Source organism: Ambystoma mexicanum, chromosome 14 (assembly GCF_040938575.1).
Source record: "Ambystoma mexicanum isolate Mex_15411 chromosome 14, UKY_AmexF1_1, whole genome shotgun sequence".
Taxonomy (NCBI): domain Eukaryota; kingdom Metazoa; phylum Chordata; class Amphibia; order Caudata; family Ambystomatidae; genus Ambystoma; species Ambystoma mexicanum.
In genome coordinates, this window is record NC_090940.1 from 110,609,218 (window position 1) to 110,628,893 (window position 19,676).

Here is a 19,676-nt window from a genome sequence, read left to right on the forward strand (position 1 = left end):
ATATCATACATCATCTCAATGACCTCATCGGGGTTGCTCCGCTAGCACTGCCTCAGGCCACCTTTCCCGCACCGTCTGATAATTCTTGTATAAGTAATATATTGGCCTTTATGCACCCCGATATCCTCCATTAATCTCTGGAAGTCTAGTGCCTCCCCCTCCTGCCATACATCTGGTGATTTTACGTACTTGTTCTTGACTATGTAGGCCGGTTTCCTAAATTGTATAACTTTTTGCTCACTCATTTGTAGGAACCCTTGCATGCCCAGTAGCCCCCTGTTATGGTAGGGCTCTATATTGTGTTTTTTTGGAGGGAGGTGGAATCAATGGCAAACCCATAACTTTGTTTTTTTTTAAATACTTGCTTTCTCAGTATATTTGCTTAAGTACTTATCTGACAGTGTTTTAAACTTTGATGGAGTACAACATTTGATTTGAATTATTGAGCATTTGTTAGGCGCCTATACAACACAATGGTGTTTACAGGCGCCACAAGGCAAAGTGGGGAGGGAACAGGGGAGTAAATAATAATGGATACATTCGTGGTCCTACTAGGCCTTGTGACATTCAGACAGGCAAGTGCAGTTAAATATGTGCAGGTGTTACTTGCCACTCCGGTATTTGATTGGAGCGTAGTAAGCAGACCTCACCAAGGAAGGGAATGCGTGATAGGTACAATCCAGCCTCAGGAATCCAGCTCCCCTGAGTTCAAAGATTCAGGCTTCCTCAAAAGAGGGGCTCTTTTCCACAATGTACCTCTCTGCTAATAGGATGAGGACTAGCAGAGAAGTCTATCCCATAAAAGAGCGGGGGAGAAACACACACCGCCAAACCAATGCTGCAAAGGAAATACAGAATGATTAGGAACGATATGGTAATTTGGAATCAAATCAACACAATCAGATAACTCTGGGAATACCTAGAGGTTGGTTGTCGTTGTGTAGAGATATGTGTTGCACCTACAAGAAAACCCAAATATAAGAAATCTGTACTAGCTAACAATGGTTCTTACTTATGACTGTAATTCACAACACAGACCTGAGAAGTGGAATTCCCATGGGATATCAAAAGGGAATAAACAACAACGGCAGCTATAAAACAACAAACAGGAAGGTTAGTAAAGGGAGTAATACCCGGGCGGCACGAGGGTCGCACTAGTCACGGGATGGTGCATGAACCGGAAAGCGCCACTTAAATGCACAGTGGAGAAGTTCAGTAGGTTGTGGAGTCAATGCAGAGTTTCAGGAATCCACACCACAATGGAAGGGAAGTTGTGGTTCAGGTAAGGTATACAGACAACTAAGGATGAAAGCAGAAAGTGTCTTTACCTTGTTTGGGTGCTGGTGGGGGAGAGGGAATCCCTCTGTATCCGCCGTGACCTCTGCTACACACAGCAGCCGGATAAATAGCTATGGGCAAGAGCAGATGGAAAACTCAGCAGGAACGTCCGCGTAGCAGAAAACGGCGTCCTGCACAGAGGTCGAGCGGTAAGCATACCAAATAGAGAGAAGGCAGAAGCAGTCCGGAGGTGTTCCGAGGTCGGCAACAGGAATCAAGGCAGAATGGATTAAAGGATGAGGTAATCCAGGAGCGTGAAATAACCGAAGAAGAGTAACGCTGCAATTAGCAGCAACTAGTTGTTTGAGCTCTTCGGTTTTTATGGTGCAGGCGGGTGGGGCCTCCTTACGCACTCTCCGAGCATGGAACGCCTAAGCTGACCTGGCGTCCTTCGCTGCACGGCCAGGCGCCATGGCAACCGATACCTGAGCCATAGCGAGGATCTGGAGCACGCCGTCCCTCGCATGTATTTCCCGGAAAAGGCAGGCACTGCAGGTCCGTGCCGGGGAAATATAACAGCAGGAGATAGGTGACGGGGTGGTAAATGGTATTTATATTTTACCATATATTATGTGTGGTGTATATTGTATAGTGTATGAGGGTCATTTTATAGAGGTGGGCTACAAAACCAAGGCATAAAAAGGCACAGGCTGTTTATGTCTTACCTTTGCTCTCCAGGCTATTTGCAATGCTTTTGACGGAGTAAGGGTACTAAACAGATTTCTGCCTTGCATTCCCTCTTCCTCCTTCACTGCATGACATGTTCATGCAGGCCTGAAACAAATGGATTCATGTTGAATCGTCCTGCATTTAGCACCTGCCAAAAGCAGGCAGAATCCATAAGAATGGATTATAAATGCAGCCTATAAAGCATAATTTGGAGGCAGCATTTACATTTGTTATAAAACCGAGAGTAAAATGAGAGATTAAAGGTAGTTTCACCTGTTTTTACTCTTTGCCCTTCCACTCCGTTTTGTAAAAGTTGCAAATGGCGTGCAGGGAACCCAAGCGTACATAAGTGTAAAATTGGCGGCACCCTGCATGCAATTGCGCTTTTTACAGAATGACCCCCTATTTGTATGGGCCTCATTGAACTTTAATCCCTCCCGTTCCCTTCCGGAGAGGGAAGACTTGCTTCTCTAACACATTTTCAGTTTAGAGAGTTTGGACGAACATGATGGACACACAGTTTTGACACCACAGGGATGGTTTTCTGAAGCACTTCACCAGAGGGTTTCGGAAACATCTCTGTAACAGATATTCCAGCCTATGCTGTGTTTGCTCCCACACCTGATCCAGAAAAGGGTGCATTAAAGTGGGGATACCAGGAACTAAAGATGCCTTAATAAACAACTGGCCAATTATCTGGATCCAATCTGAGTACTTTCTTCATTGGACTGTTCCCTTGAAGACTGGATGTTAAGGCATTAAATGGCTGGCTTAAAATAAAATAAGCTTAAATAATTCATTCATATTCCAGGGAGTGCCCTCTTGTCCCCTTGCCAAAACAACACAGTGATATGATATGATATGGCATTTATAACGCGCCTATACACAAGTGTTTCAAGGCGCGACACAGCAAGGGAGGGGAAACAGAGGGAAGACAGAGACAGCGATGCTACTAGGCCCAGTGACATTGAGATTGCGCAAGTGCAGGGGAGCGGGAAAGGGGAGAAAGTGTGAGGGGAAAGGGGAGGGGGCAGTGCAGTACATAGGATAACACTAAAATAAATAAATAAAGACAATAAATAAAAAGTGTGGCCAGCTGGTGGCAAGGGTAGAAGTACTGAAGGAGCGCCTGCCTATATCGATGTTCCTGTGGGGGCAAATGTCTCAGGGAAATAACATGGAAATAGCCTGGGTCATTTTAATCTCAGAGGGGGGAACAGGGGTCTGGGATCAGACTCCTTTTATAGATAATGTCTGGAATGCATAGAGACCAGATATTTGGTACAGGGGCTGTCGGCCCCACTTCTGGACCCATCAACTCTGATCCCACTCTGACACTATTTTATAAGGTTGAGTACAGAGATGCCAGGCTCTGAGTAGGTACATGGAAAAACATGTGGAATTGGGAACACTTAAAAAGGTAGCAGGGGATTATTATTGGACGGGTTGGTGGTGTATAGAGAATGTAATGGGAGCTGGGTGACACGTGGACTGGTAATGTGGCTTGGGGGCATGGTATTGGGTAAATCTGACAATGTGAGATTGATAATGAGGAAGCTGAGGGGTGGTGCATGGAGAGTGGCAATGACACATTTGGAACTTGTGGGCTGGACCCAATAGTCCACTGGCTGTGTGAAATTTGGGAGATGCGGCCGAGTACAGAACGGAGTTGGAGAAACAACAAGTGAGCTAAGCCTGGATTTCATTGCTAAAGGGCTAGCATTTGCTCCATTTGCTTTCTAGAGTTCAAGAACCAAAGAGAAGGTCTGCACAGTGTCCGTCGGAAATCGAGGTGCTGCTTCGCGACTACACAAGGGCTCGGGAGGAAGCCAAGACTGAAATTGCACGAGCCAGGGACAAACTCCGCGAGAGAGCAGAGCAAGAGAAAAGGCGCCTGCATCAGCAAATGGTCTCCCATCTTATCAAGGTGAGTCATTAACTATTGGAGCTTATTACATGGTTTGAGATTTCATGTGGATAAGACATGGGCTAACCCTTGTGACCGACGCTAATCTCTATCTTCTTTGTGATACATATTTATGAACAAAACACAGGTGCACCACTCAGCCATTGAATGTTAGTCTCTAACTGCATCATCCTCATATTCAATTCACTGCGAAATTCCATAACCTGGAGCACCTGTATATGGTCCTGAACTCGGAGGTGACGTGCTACATCTTTATATTTGTTGTTGTGGTACTTTGTTTCTTGTGATATAAGGTGTCCTAACTCTTTGCCACCAAGGGCAAGGAGGATAGCTCAGGGGCAAGGCATTTGTCTTGGAAGCAGGACAACGCAGAGCAACACAGGTTTGAATCCTAGTCCTGTGCTTAAAGACTGGTCTCCGCTATTAAGCGTGTTATAAAAGATGAATGAATTCATTTAAAGTTAACAAACCTCAAATCTTGCCATTCCCAAAAATCTTGCCATTCCCAAATATCTGGTCTCTATTGGTGTCCTGTCCATGCTCTTATTCGTAGACATATCTCGTGTCTTGTTCTTCTTACAATCCAAAACATATCTTTGCCCTGTTCCCTCCAATTTAAGACATATGTACCCACCCACATGTTAACGCATATTCAGCACCTACTCCCGTCCCAACCCAAACAAATTTGAAGCATATTTTAAGATCTGCTTCCTCCATGTTTAGAGAAATACTCGTTGTCTTGACCCTCCTTGCCTCCATTCAATTTAAAGTGTACCTGGCATTGTGCTGCTAAATTAAAAACATACATGTAATTCTACCTAACAATTTAAAACACACCTTTTGTCGCACAATACTAAGTATACTACTGCACCCCCTAAACGCCAATTCAAAGTGTACCTGGTCAATTTTATTTTATTACATGTGTAGAGTCAAAAAAAGAGAAAATTGACTTTTAAAAGAAGAAATGTACAAAATCAGGAATCTTTGTTTCTTACTACTTCAGAACAGTAGACAGAAAAAAGGTAGGTAGGCGAAGGAGGAGGTCAGAAAGTTCCGGGGTTGTCTGTCGAACGATGAAACAGAGAGTTTTCCACGTTATCTGAGCCAGGACGGCTAAGACAAGTCTTTATTTGCTTAAGGTTGAAGGGAGTTAATCTTTTTAAAAGCTGCTTCCAGTAGTTTGGCTGTTGCTACTAACCATTTGGATTTTTCCCCTGTAATCAAACGGAACCACCACGTTTCTTCTTCCACCATCGCTGAGTTTGCCCATAATGGGGCTAGAAACGCTTTTTGTTCTAGATCCAGTTCCGAGCAGTTGAGGACCAGGTGTCGCACAGTTTCCTGTTTGTCGGGATCCTCACATAGTCTGCAGGTTGTGATGTTTGTCTGCGTTCTTATTGCTAGAATCTCCCGAGTGTGCAGGAGATTTAGGTGAGCTCTCAGAAAGGTTTTTTGCAATTTTTTGTCTGGAAATTTCAAACAGTAGGTCAAGGGGCAGTTTAGTTTATTGAATATCGTTGGAAGATGTCTTAGGAGTTTGTTGGGAACTGCTTTGTCTCCTGTTTTAATCCAGTCTTGAGATTTAAGCTTAAAGATCACTCTTTGCGGATTGCCCGTAAGGTCGTCTAAAGAACATGCCAGGTCGGTCACTTTGGCTTTTTGGACTTCGACCCAGTTGTTTAGTGCTTGACAATTGTTCAATTTAATTTCGCCGTCGATATGCCTGTATATGGGTAGGCAATCTAGAAGCAAGGTTTTCCTGTAAAGTTGGATTGAGCGAAGTTCTACAGTTGCCTCTAGTGACAGTAATCCCCGTTCTCTTCTGAGGGCTGCTATCGAAACCGAATTTGGGAGGCCCAACACTATCCTCCACAGGTAACCTTCCAGTTTCGACCAAATCGAGGCTGGCATGGTGATTGTAGCGCCCATTCCATACGTCAAAGATGGGACCACTTTACCCTTGTAAAACTTAATCGCTGGTAGTAAGGAACATTTTCTGTATTTCCTCTTGATGAGTCTCATTTGGGATGCCAGGTTTTTAGTTTTCTCCCACAGGTTTAGTTGCATTTTTAGTTCACTCAGTGAGCCATCGATAATTACTCCAAGATATTTGAAGTCTGGGACCACTTCAATTTTGATTTTGTTTAAAAACCAGTTTGGATTGGTTTTACGTTTCTGGTTGTATTTGCTGAAAATCATGATCTTTGTCTTGGTGTTGTTTATTACAAGGTTGTTTGTTGACATATAGCTAGCCACATTGTCTAACTGCCGTTGGAGACCTATAGGCGTCTGGTCAAGTAGGATCATATTGTCCGCGTAGGGGATCCGGGAAACCAAGGTGTTACCTATTTTATTGGGAAGGAACAAATGCTTGTTTCAGCGTCTTTGTAGTCCCCTAGGAAGGCCACCAACAGGGCATGTGCCAAAGGACATCCCTGCTTCACCCCTCATTCTGCTCAGATTTCTTTTGAAAGCAGACCTTGTCGGCTTAATCGAACACGTAGTGATGTTTGTGTGTGTAGCGCTATTATCGGATCTAACACTTCCTCAGGGCAATTCCATGCTTTTAGTTAATCCCATAACATGGTTCTATCTACTTTATCGAACCCCTGTAATAAATTGATAAAGGCCACGAAAACAGTTGGAGCGTTTTGTTTGATTTTTAACTTGATTATATTTAGCAGGAAGACGTTTACTGCGATGCTCCCGTTTGTTTGGAATCCCATTTGGAAGGGATCTGCTTTTGTCCAGGAAGCAGGAATAAGTCTCATTTTCCTGCACTGGTTAAAGAGAAAGCTGATGAAGTCCGTCCATTCATCTGTGTGGGTCTTTAGGTCGATATTCGTTAGCTGGTCTGGGCCTGGGGCTCTCCATGTTTTCAGCTTTTTGATTGCTCCATATATGTCTTCTTTTGCAGAGAGATCGATCCAGGGCACATGAGAGGTTTTAGTGACTAGGGCCTGCTGTTCTGTGGAGCAGCGAAAAGTTCTATGAAAAACCTGTCCCATGTTGATTCTGGAACTGAGTTGGCCAGTTGGTTGTCTGGATTTCCCTTTTATTTGTTGAGTAAAGCCCAAAAGTCACCAGTTCTTTTAGTGCTCAAAGTTCTTAACATCGCTTCAGCGTCGTTCTGATAGAGGTCTGCTTTATAGGTCTTTAGCCATGCTTTATAGCTTTTTGTTTCTTTGGTCCACGTTGCCCAGGTAGATTCGGTATTCTTTATTCTGGCTTCCCGCTTCAATTTTCTCAGTGCCCTCTTTTTTTGCGCCACTGTTTTGTTAAATGTGTGATTGATGTTTGTGGTTGGTTTGTTACCACTTTTAGGTTTCGTCTTATATTCGATCAGTAGCGGCGTGTAGTTTGGTCTTTCTTTCTGTTACTGTAGTGGTTGCTGAGTCTATCGCTTTGCTGATATATTGACTTGTGAGGTTTTTGATGTTGGCGGCTGTTAATCGTAGCCTAGTTTGTTGATTGTTCACCTCGACCGAGGAAGGAAAGTACTTGGTTTGCTGACAGTTTGATGCCCATGCCATAGACAGCATGTTGTGGTCACTGGTGTCTGTTTTTATAACATGGAATAATTCGATGTGCAGAAGCAGGGCACTGGATACAAAAATGTAGTCCAGAGTGGCCTTGGAATTTCCTCTTTCCCATGTCGGTATCTGTATCTTCTTGGTTTAAACATTACCTGGTGTCCTGCCCCCACTAGATTAAGGAACGAGGCAGATAGACGAGGGAGAAGGAGAAAAACACAATGTGAACAGCAAAGCAGACGAAAGAGGATGAAAAAAAGAGAGAGCGGCAGAGAGAGCACTCACAAGCACATTAGCAAAACTTGTAAACCCATATACCATTGTAAACCCGTATACCATGCTAATGAAGCATACTCACATTGACGTGAGAGAGGAGGAGGAGGGAAAGGGAGCAGACAAAGAAACAGATGCAGAGTGATTCATGAATGCCACTATAACTGGTGATATGATATGATATGGCATTTATAATGTGCCTATACACAAGTGTTTCTAGGCGTGGCAAGGGAGGTGGAACAGAGGGAAGGCAGAGACAACGATCTTACTAGGCCAGGTGATACTGAGATCGTGCAAGTGCATGTAAATTACAAGATCAAATATATTTTCTTTGTAAGTATTGCATATGCTTAAAGTATCCTTTATTTTCTTCGGTGTTCTGCACCATCACAGTCTACACTATCATTGTCTATCTTTTTTACAGGAAGAATCCAAGATGAAGTCTCTAGCCAGCACGAGCACATTATGCACTGGTTCCAGCCTCAGTCTTTCTTCTGGTCCAACATCTGGATATAACAGCTGCAATACTGCTACATACGCCGCCAGCAAATACATCACAAGGGAAGAACAGGTATGGGAAGCATACATATTTCATAACATCTGGTAACATGTTTGAACAGGTCATAAACACTCTAGTGGATGATGGTCTAACAGTGTATAGTTGAAACCCACGTGCTGAACAATAGCCCACAGAACAAGTGGACTAAATACCATTGCAATTATCTTGCTGCGTAAATTAAGCAATATTTTCTAAGAAACTGTTTAATCTGCCTGCCACAGATTCAAATTGAAGTGTCTGTAGCCTTTCACCTGCTGATTTTGATACAAATGGTTACCAAATTTGATTGGCTAATGATAATTGTAAGAAGAAATGTTCTGTTTAAATGCCTTTGGACAAAAACAATAGAAAATAATGTGTATGAATATTAATATTATTATTGCTATTACAGGTTACTGGTGTCTACAATTCTAGACCTAGTAACACTGTACAGTGCTCATCAGCCTTTGCACAGCAGATGGTGGAGCATGAAGAAGACCTGTGCAGGTGATGAGCTAGTGTGTGCGTGAGGTTCGAGTATTTCATATTAGCCGGGGAGCAATTCTGCAACAAGCAATGGCATGGCACTGGTTCCACCAGTTGATTATGGAGGGAGCTCAATATAAAGAGCCCTGGAGCTACCACACATGTGAGTCAGCAAGGCAAAGAGAATGATGTGCCATGGGCTCTGGAGGGGAGGACAGTTTTCCAGCTTAACTTGCACTGGTATAACAAGGCAAACAGTGTGATGAAAAGCCCTAATAATCTCTTACTTCAATCACCAGAAATCAGGTAATTTCTGTTTTTCAAAAAGGGGAGGCTCAGACCTACATGTGTAACAGTACCAACAAGGATTCACCTAAATGTAACTGCAAAGCATGAGACAGAAGGTCGCACCATACTGTTCAAGCACAAGACCCTGTGTATTCATTTTCTGTCCATGTCTGGTTTATCAGACCTTTTCCCTGATGAGCCCTCACCTTATTAGAGGGGCAACCCCAGAGCCAAGATTATACAAGGTATCCTGTTTCCTTGTGCACATGTCACCACACTGCTGGCGGGCAGCCTTTTGTGGACCTAGTGGGATGCAGCCTGCTGTACGTCATGGGGGTTCATTGCAGGGAACGCCATGTAAAATCCAGTACAGAGTCCAACAGCCAGGAAGGGTTCCTACATGCGAGTGAGGAGGTGAATTATTTATGTAGCCATACATGACCATCGCTACTCTTTGCCTCTGGCTACAGTTGCCAGAACCAGATGTTATCTTGGGAAAAGTGTCTGGGATTCAAGCCTGAATTCACATAGGGAAGAAGCTTGTAATGTTGAATGAGGTGGTCTCCACTGATTGGGTGGTCATCAGAATGTTTGAATTGATGCAACCCTGTGATTGAGGCCTGTGTTCGCTCCCTCACATTAATGCCAATCAATCAAAAACCTTTATTTCGGGCAAGAACCCATAAAACTGCAATATAAAAACATTGAATCATGACACAATAATTTACTTTTCGTTACCACTTTAAAAATACTATCCATAATCAACATCAATCAGTATTCAAGGAAAGTTAAAAAAAACATTGCACAGCATTTGAATTCTTCAATGAACAGTCAAATTCTTTGTTTTTGAGCGAATCCGCAATAGCCTTATTTAGAAAACTAAAAACTGCAAATATAATATAATGCATCAGTTGCAGAGTGTGTATGATATTTGAAAAAAATGGGATAAAGCCATAGCATACTCAGATTGGCATATGCTGGGCAAGTCAACAGCAAACGCATATCGAAATCGACTTCCGTTATATAAAAAACAGACACAATTTGGAAGAATCGCGAGACCATTTATGGCTGAACTGTGCAAAAAATAAAATATTCAGTCTGAATTTTATAAATAGTGCTCTTTTAATACTTAGAACATGTTGTTAGGTTAGATTCAGGGACCATATCGATTTTGAATGGCAGATAGTCTGGGAAGCTTGTTAGATTGAGAGAATCAATAATCCGTGTCTCCAGATACAGAGTGACCCGTTTTAACTAAATAACCATCGCTATCTCTTCCGTGACCACAAGATCTTCAATAAGAAGATGCAACATCCCGATACTATGCAGTAAACTATACAGATGTCTGTACCACTTCCAAGATTTGCCATTAGTAGACTCAACTACGTGTTTAATCATCTCATTATAGAATCTTAAATTGTCTAATTTGTTTAGACGTAGCCAATAATAGAGAGGTTTACTAAAGGCCACAAATGTGAGTGCTCTAACACCAGTTCCCATCAGTAATGGAATCGTGGGTATACTAGTGGGAAGATTAAGGGGGTAATTCATGGATTATTTGCGCTGAAAAAAACAGGATTTGTGTGCCATTCTGCCCGCAAATCCCCATTTGTTAAACAGGGATTTGCGGGCAGAATGACGCACAAATCTTGTTTTTTTCGGCACGAATAATCCATGAATTACCCCCTATGTGTTTCCTTTATGAATTTATTTTCCGCAATGGGCAGAGGGGAGGATAGCATCATATCCCCAAAGTTGACTGCTTTATAAGGCAGCAGATTGTGTTTGAGCTGAATACACATGCGGTGCAGTTAGAGGGTGTTGGTAGCCAGTTTGTGAATGTAATGTATGTATTGCACCAGAATGTCACTCTTGGCTAATTGCGGGTTCCATTTTACATTGTTCTAAAAGTCATAGAAGCTCACCTGCTGGAGCCGGTCCCCTTTGATAAGAATGTTTGTTTTAATTTTACTTGTGGAGTTATGCACCATTGCCACCATGGCTGTTTAAAAGTAATCTTTCCTTAGTCTTGTAATACTGTTAGCTATTTTAAAATACCAATTTTGGTCTTTGAGATTAAAACAGTGTCATCTGCATATAGAAGAATACCGACTTTGCACTTGGCAATACTAGGGGCATCAGTATTTGACTTTGAGATTCGTAAAATCAGATAATTGACGTAAATTAAAAAGAATAAAGAAGCAAAAACACAGCCCTGATGCACTCCATTTATGACAGGGAATCTGTTTTGTTCTTTCTCCACCGTGTCCACATCTGACAGTTGCTGAGTTGTTTCCATAAAGTTTTCTGATGCGACCTTAAATTTCAGGGGGGGGGGGGATTTCAAGATAATTTAAAGCATTCCAAGGGATAATTCAATCGACTGAATCATACGTAGATGTAAAATCTACAAAGACTAAAAAGAGGGTTCCCTTCATTAGGGTCACATATTTAATAGTAAATAAGCAAAAAGCATGACCGATTGTGTCCCAAGCCCTTTTTAAAGAAGACCTGAAGGTCCAAAATGATCTGCATACTCTACCCACTTCTCAAGGCGGGATAGAAGCAATATCCCATAGACCTTAGAGGGACCATCAATCAGGCTAATGGGCCGATAGTTTCCCGGTGTCAGCCTATCGACATGATCTCACACTGCTGCCAGCTAGAGGGAACAGAATCAATCCTGTTCAAGCACGGATTGGGGACCAGAATATTTCAACTTCCTTGAAAAGATCAATGGGGATCCTATCAACTCCTTGCCTTTCTTTTGAGATCTAAGTGCCTTACATATTTCCTCCACACCATAATCTAACAGGGCCCATGGGACACCCTGCAATATGGCTGGGGCCGTTCCTTTCTCTGCACAGATAGCATAGAGATTACTAAGGTTTTGGAACCAGACTTTAGTGATGAATGATTCCACTTCATGGTCCATTAAGGAACCAGATAGCATATTCCAAAAGAAACGTGAATTATTATTTTGGGTAGCATTTATAAGAGTTACCACTTAGCTTGTACTGATGTTTTTTTTAAATTCTAAACCAGGTCATTATGAATTATTCTCAGCATAGGTATCTGTTTGGATAATCTATTCATTTTTATATCTCTTAGAAGGTCCCTCTAGGCTGATCGCCATTTAGAGTCGTACCAAGAATTGTGGGACTGTGTTTGTTTCCTAATTATGGCAGAGGGTTTAGTAACTATAGGCGTTAACTCGGCTATCAACGTACAATAGAAGGCTTCCAGTCTTTGGGGTGAAGCTCATTGATATAAAAACCGATTCAAATATAGAGAGCACTATCTCGAAAATCAAGGAAGCATTACTTTCATAATCAATATTTGCCCACTGAATCATCTTTCTATTACTTACACACTTTAGCATCTCTTTAAAGATGAGTGTTTACTCTCTTACTGTGGTAGCTCCTGCTTGTCACAACAGAATCTATGAAGCCTTTGACATTTCATTGAAGGAAAGCAAATTTTAAGGCAAGAGTTAACATGAGGAACATGATCTACATCTCTGGGGGTTAGGCATAAGGTAGGATCATGTTACTGCTTGTCCAAGCCTTTACCAATATCTACTGTGGTCGGCAATGTCTCCCCAGAATCAGGGCTATGCAACCTTTGGATCTCCAGATATTTTGGAAAATAATCCCCAACCGCCCCAACCAGCATAATCAATGGTGAGGGATCATGGCATGGTGTTATAGGAGGCCAAAACCTCTGGAGAACCGGAGGTTACAGTCCACTGTCCGAGCTGGATATCATTTTAGAAGAATACAAACACATTTAGATGAAGTGCTGCATAGAGCAATGGTTCATCTCAGCACACGCAAGACTTTAAGCACTGCCATATTTCATTCAAGGTGGTGTCAGTTGGGGTTTTCAAAAGAGGATGACCAGGCTTTCATTGACTGAGTTATTGCCATGAAATCCAGGAAAAAAAGTGTCTGTCGTTTCTAACGACCTATGATTTCAGGACGAGTACTCCACTACACAAATCAACAGAGTTCCATTCAGCCTATTTTCTCAATGTGAGCTGAGCCTTGTTCTGTCCAGTCTTCTTTCGAGCCAATGAATGGAGTGAATGTAAAGTATACCACTTTGAGGTCTAGTTCGTTCTAAGCCTAACTCATACAAAGAAAATAAGTGGCCGACATGCTCTTTGTCCCAAAGTCCTCTGCGCTGTTTTGCTAGAACAAAATCTTTGCACACAGAACTATCTCGGCCCTAAAGATCATAAGATTGTGTTTTCAGAAAGAAGATAATTCTGCAGGCCACATACTCCTTTTCCTTGCTCTTAACTGAATAACCTATTGATTTTTCATGGCACATGAGTTGAGGAGCTTTCACACTGTATTCATCTTCAACTGAGATTATTTAAATTATATGTGGTGTGGCAGTGATACAGGGACTTCTAAGAGCTGTAACTTTAATAATGGCGATCGGGGTGGGCCAAAATGAAGCTACACTGGCTGTACCCATTGTATAGATACATTTGCTATTCCTTTCAATAAGACATAGCCATCTTACTATGAGACTCTATGAGAGAGACGGCATGAATAGCCATACCCTAATCTTTTATTGATGGCCAACTGAGATAAGGCTATGGTCTTGTTCACTCAAGCATTGAAATGCAGGCCAACTGTAAGGTTTCAATGAGTTGCACCCTTCCTTAAATGCCTATCCAAAGACACTGATTTAGTTCTATCTAATTTTACTACCAGATGGTTCCCAGAAGCATGGAGGACCCCAAGAGAAATGTGCGAGGCCGGTCATCCATGCGAAACAGTGAGCTTTATGTGTTGGACACATCTTCAAATAATTCAGACCCTGGTAAGTAATCTATTAAGTAAAGTTTCTATTGACATGTTTACAGGATTAAGAGGGGGGCAAGGAATAGAAGGTCTTCTTATTTACCACATGCAAAAATAGTGGCATGTTGCTCAGAACTAGCAGCATAATTCAGCTTCTGTCTTACTGTGTAGGCCCTAGGTATATGGCTGCCAATCATTCCCACATCTGCCCCCTTTTTTAATGGGCGCTCACTATAACGGAGAATATGCTCTTACTCAGTTCTCCTTCTTAGATGAGGTCAGTCAGCTTCAATTGTCAGCAAATGTATTCCTCATAGGTAATGGCCCATATGTCAACAGTTGTAACAGAGAAGCACAGATGTGGTCTACTCTTTGTAAGTGTCCATTAAAAATGGAGAGACGGATAAAGCCCTTGTGATCTACTCTCCTTTGCCTGTCATCCCACACGGCAGAAAGTACAAACCTATGTACAGATGGCGATTATTGTACTAATCTGTAAGTGATTCATCCAGTACTTTGGCGAATGATGCATTTCTCCAGAAATATATTTAAACAACTATTTCCTTTCCCAAACAATGCAGGCCTGAAGGAGCTGGAAAAAGCAGCATGGTGTAAAACTCTGTCAGCTTGTGGCAGGCAACACCATTTTGCAAAATGGAATGATCTTCTCTTTGGGACCCCAAAATAATAACAACAAATTGGGTCCCAGAAGAGCACATCGGACGGGGACACTGCTAATGGGTTCTGGGTGTGCTTACTTGCATTTCCCAGAATTCAGAAAATGTTGATTGATAAATAATAAGAGTCTGCAATTGTTACAATAGGTGGAGAAACATGCTGGTTGGGCCTTGTAGTCCTTTCTTATGTCATTGTTGATTTTAGCTATTAGGCGGTGCTTTAAGCACGGAGGGAGATGGGGATGTGAGGAGGAACACAAAGCTTGTGGGTGTTTGGCTTTATACTGTGACACTGAATCCCTATGGCCAATCCGAGCCACTACCTCCCCCACCAAGGCCAAAACATATCTCTTTGAGCTTAGTCTAACACAGAGTAACATCAAACTTTGTGCTGTGCAGGGCCTTCCAGTGTTATACCTGAGCAGTTTTCTGAGAGTTAGTGGCTTCATTGTGGATGCTGATCTTCTGGTGTCATCAAAATGTTTTAACAAAGCGTACATTCAACCACTTGATTTATAACCAAAATTGGTGTCCTCACATTTGTTGCTTGCACCAAAGTCCTGTTAAAAAGAAGTATTTGGCAAAGCCAACAGTTTTGTTTTGTGTATAGTTATTAGATAGGCCCTTGTATCATATGCCCATGTACTCACACCTTTTTCTAGCTGTTGACAGCTTTTGGCCAGATCCTACCATTATGGTAGTGCCTGGAAAATGCCTATCCAGTGCCTTCACAAAAGCCAAAAGAGTTGCTGTTGTCGCGGCTTGTTATCTATATATACAATGGTTACGAATAAATGGTTTTGGCTGCGAAAAATGACTGAAGATTCTCTATTCACTTTAACATTGCAGAGGCTTCTTCCACCTCTCGAGACTGTAGAGTAAGCCTGACCCCTCCTCAGTCAGGTGGCAGCAGCCCACTGTCAACTCGTTCCATCGAACTTTCATTCAAGCACAGCCCTTCCTCACCTTCAACATCCTACAAGGATCTAGCCAAGCTTACTCTGGCTAACGCTACTGCTGAGGTTAGTGAACTAGTCTATATATGTGCCAATATGTGTTTGTTATTCCAAATACCTGGGAACGTTTACCAATGCCGGCTGCGAAGAATGAGCAGTTCGTGTGATAGGTTCTCAAGTCTTGCTTTTTTCTGGATTGCAGGGAGCTTTGCTGATCCATGCCGATTGATACCCTATTTTCATGTATTTAATCCTGGTTTTGTTAAGCCGTGTGCTGGTTACATGTACATTGTTAAGTATCACAGACACCGCAACATAACAAATCTTATCATAATCACAATATGGACAGGTTCACTTCATGTGGACTGCGGATCTGACAGCTTTGTGTACTCTAAATTCTGCAAGCTCATTGGCTGGCAGCCAGTCAATAACTACAAGGGAGAATCATAGAGAATCTGAAAGGAGTCTACGCTGTCGCTCTCCCGTCACTGAATACTTATGACAAAAGCACTGCTCTATCCGAAATAATTCACTGTCATGGTGGCACAATGAATTCTCAGACACCTTCTGTTCAGAAACCCACCAGGTGTAGACTGCGTGACATCAGTTAAACTTTCTGGAGCAACATCAATAAATAAATGGGTTCACAGCCTCATTTCAACTGACTCTGTGGTAAAACAAATCAAATTGACAACATTCAACACTCCCTCGCGTATAAAAATATATTTGCTTTCTGATCTGTTACAGACAAAATACTGTCGCCACACCACAATCTCCAAGCAATAATAATATCATGTTTTTCTATAGTGCTTCATGCCAGATTCCTCCCGCTTCTATGGGCTGTGGTAATAGATATCATTACCCAATTTATTGATACTGTGCTTATGGGCTTCAGAGTAATGTGAGGCTAAGTGGATACTGCTGGGTATCGAAGCTGTTCCCTGCAAGCTGAACACAGGTGTCTCTGTAGAGCCGTTGGCTTGCTGCGCTTTCTTACTAGTTATGCTAATTCAAGCCCAAATTCAAAAAGTCTGAATCACAATAGAGGATGGATTGGCCCATTGTCTTTTCTATTGCTTCTCCATTGCATAATATTGCTCACATGATCTCTGCTACTGGCCCACTTCAGGACATTGTTTTCTGTTTTCCCCACCTGTCTCCAGCCCTATGTGCTGTTCCTCCCTGTCCCTTCCACATGTTTGGCTTTTTTTCTCAGATCTCTCTGCTGCCATTCCCCACCTCAGCCCTTGGAACCATCATCTCCACCCTCATCTTCAGGGCCCCCCCATATCTAACATCTCGTTCATTAATTACTTCGCCAACATGACCACCACCATGTCCTTCACACGCACAATCAACATCTTCCTCTAGGACTTCAACCTCCCAGGTATCACGCCCACCAAGACTATGAAGGAAGCGCTGCTCAGTCTATTGGGCATATTGAACCTCACTCATCACACTACCGACCAAACCCAGAAGTAAAGCAATATCCTAGACCTCATCATCATTGCTTTGCGACCCTCTGTTTCAATACACCTATACAGACTTTACTGGTATGATCATTTCCCTATTCCCTTTAGCATCAACCATGTTAGCGCAGCCAAGCAGACATTCTGCTCCTTCAGAAAATTCCATTCAGACCCACTCATTGACTACCTCACCAACCTCACCTCCTTCCACTTAAGACCCAAGTACAAGGACTGCACCGACATCCTAGACTCTTATCAACACAACCCTGTAAATCAACATATATGCCCCAGAGAAACGGTGACCCATCAGACATGAACCGTCAGCCCCTTGCTACACCCAAGAACTTCATATCCGCAAAAGAAACAACAAAAACAAGAGAACACTTGGCGCAAGTCCGAAAACTCATCTGGCCTAATCGTACTTAAAGAACCTTGGACTGTCCGCAGACAACAGACCACTGCAGCTCTTCAAGGCAGTCAAACAGAGCATTAACCTAATCCTCCAATGCCTCTTTCCCTTGAGAACTCTACCACCATCAACAACTTCTTCATTCACAGGATTAGCCAGATCCACGAAAACATTGACTCCTACAACAATTCACACAATGCTCCACTCATTCCGCTGCGTGAGGCAACACCATGGACCACCTTCAAAAGTCTATCTGTGGAGAACCTAACAAATAACCTAACATCCTATAAAGCGACCTCTTACTCTGATGACATCCTTCCAGGTTCCATCCTCAAAAAACACCCTGCAGAAGAACTCCATACTTTCCTGGCTATCATCAATGCATTCCTCACCCAGGGAACATTTTCCACTACCCTGAAAACTGGACAAATACCTCTGTTCCTACAAAACCAACACTGGATCCGGATGGTCCTATTAACTATCATCCCAAAACACACCTTTATTTCCTAGGCAAGATCCTCGCAAGAGCTGTAGCCCCTCAACTTCAAACACAAATTGACACCAACAACCTGATACACACCTACCAATCGGCAGCACAGATTACCACCATCCAAGTTGAATGCCCCCTGCGTCCTCAAACTGACACAACTACCTCCTGGTACTCCTTGATCTCTATGCAGCCTGCAACACAGTGGATCATCAAGCCCTCAATGACATACTACACAACAGAAAGGGAATCAAGGAGAACGTCCTCCAGTGGTCCACCTCATACCTAGAAGACCTTGTCCAGATGTATACCTCCAGATCACCCCCCACTACCCGTCACCTATGGAGTCTCACATGTATTCATCCGCTCACACTTAATATTGAACATCTATGTGGAGCCCCAGGGATCCCTCCTTACCAACCAGAACATCCACAATCCCCAATATGCAGATGATACTCAATTGTACCTCACAATATCTTCCACCAACACATCCACCATCTCAAGGCCTGCCTCACTCTGATACAAAACTGGATGTCCAGTGCATACCTCAAACTGAGCATCACCAAAACTAAATTCCTCCTCCTCTCCAATAACACTGGTCACACTCAGATCGAAGCCTGGCTGTCCACCATGACCTTAGAAGACTTAGACCCCCAGCTAACAACATATGCCAGGTCATTGAGAGTCATCTCTCCTTCAAAACTCACATAGGAAAGCCAACACAGAGAACCTAGTGCCCGCTACCTCTCTTGCAGAAAATCAAGCCCTTCCTTCCAGATAATAACTTATGATCCAAGATACAGGCTCTCAGCCTTTCTCACCAGGGCAGTGGAAAGGGCCTGTTCACCAGCCTACCGACCCTCACCTCGCACCAATGAGAAGCGTCCTCCATGCCACAGCCACCTCATCAACGGCCTATGCAAATTTGACCATATTACACCCACACTTTTTGAAGCTCACATACCCATCAACATTAGACTCACACCCACCATCATGCAATTCAGAAAGGAGCTTAAGACCCTCCTCTTAAAGGAGCACCTGTTTCACCATAATATTCTGATCCCACCCCAGCCAACTCCACGTCACCCTAATCACTGCTCCTGTTGATTAATTGTAATATAACAGCCCTGTTGTAACTTTGCCCCCTAAAGTGTAATCCTATGGACCACTGATGTACAACGCTGTGCTGCTTCTCAGAGGTAGGAGCTTAATAAATAGGTAAATTACATGTAAGTATGACAAGGTTTCTTACCATAGTGACTGCCTTACTCCTAATCCTTAGTCCCCTTTCCTCCATACTTGTGGGACATTCTGTCCATCGGGACAGGACGGAGCACTTTTTAAGCATTGCACGTGACCGCAGCCCGGCCTTCTGGTGCTCCGCCCCACGCATCGCCCTTAAGCCCTTTTCTATCGCCAGGTAGAAACAATAGAGGATACTTATTAGAGGGGACGGCAGGCGTATATGGAGGAAAGGGGACTATGGAATAGGAGTAAAGTCTCTCCAGGACTGAAATATCTGCACTGGCTCCCAGTGGCTGCAAGGATTAAGTTCAAAACCCTCTGCATTGTCCACAAGGCCTTCTGGGGCATGGGGCCTCAATGCCTTCAACTCTCTCTTCCTTCCTAAATATCTTCCATCTCGAGCTCTTCGCTCATCCGCCTCCAACTCTCTCAGGGTCAGTCACTTCTCCAAGCACCGAGTTAGTGGTAGATATTTTTCTTCGGCTGGGGCCTCCTTCTGGAACAGCCTCCCTGCCTCTCTGAAAATTGAGGAGTACCATCTCCGGTCCCGGAAGCATCTCAAGA

At 43.1% G+C, this 19,676-nt stretch overlaps 1 protein-coding gene across 2 annotated transcripts in view; it reads left to right on the top strand.

The window, feature by feature from the left end:
- Positions 1-19,676, top strand: part of LOC138527467 (stAR-related lipid transfer protein 9-like) — a 590,857-nt gene that overhangs the window by 524,105 nt on the left and 47,076 nt on the right. For both annotated transcript variants that reach the window (XM_069638652.1, XM_069638653.1), the window contains exons 25-28: positions 3,751-3,934; positions 8,165-8,311; positions 13,780-13,888; positions 15,396-15,568. In XM_069638652.1, coding sequence (XP_069494753.1) covers positions 3,751-3,934; positions 8,165-8,311; positions 13,780-13,888; positions 15,396-15,568 — 613 coding nt within the window. The remainder of the gene's footprint in view (positions 1-3,750; positions 3,935-8,164; positions 8,312-13,779; positions 13,889-15,395; positions 15,569-19,676) is intronic.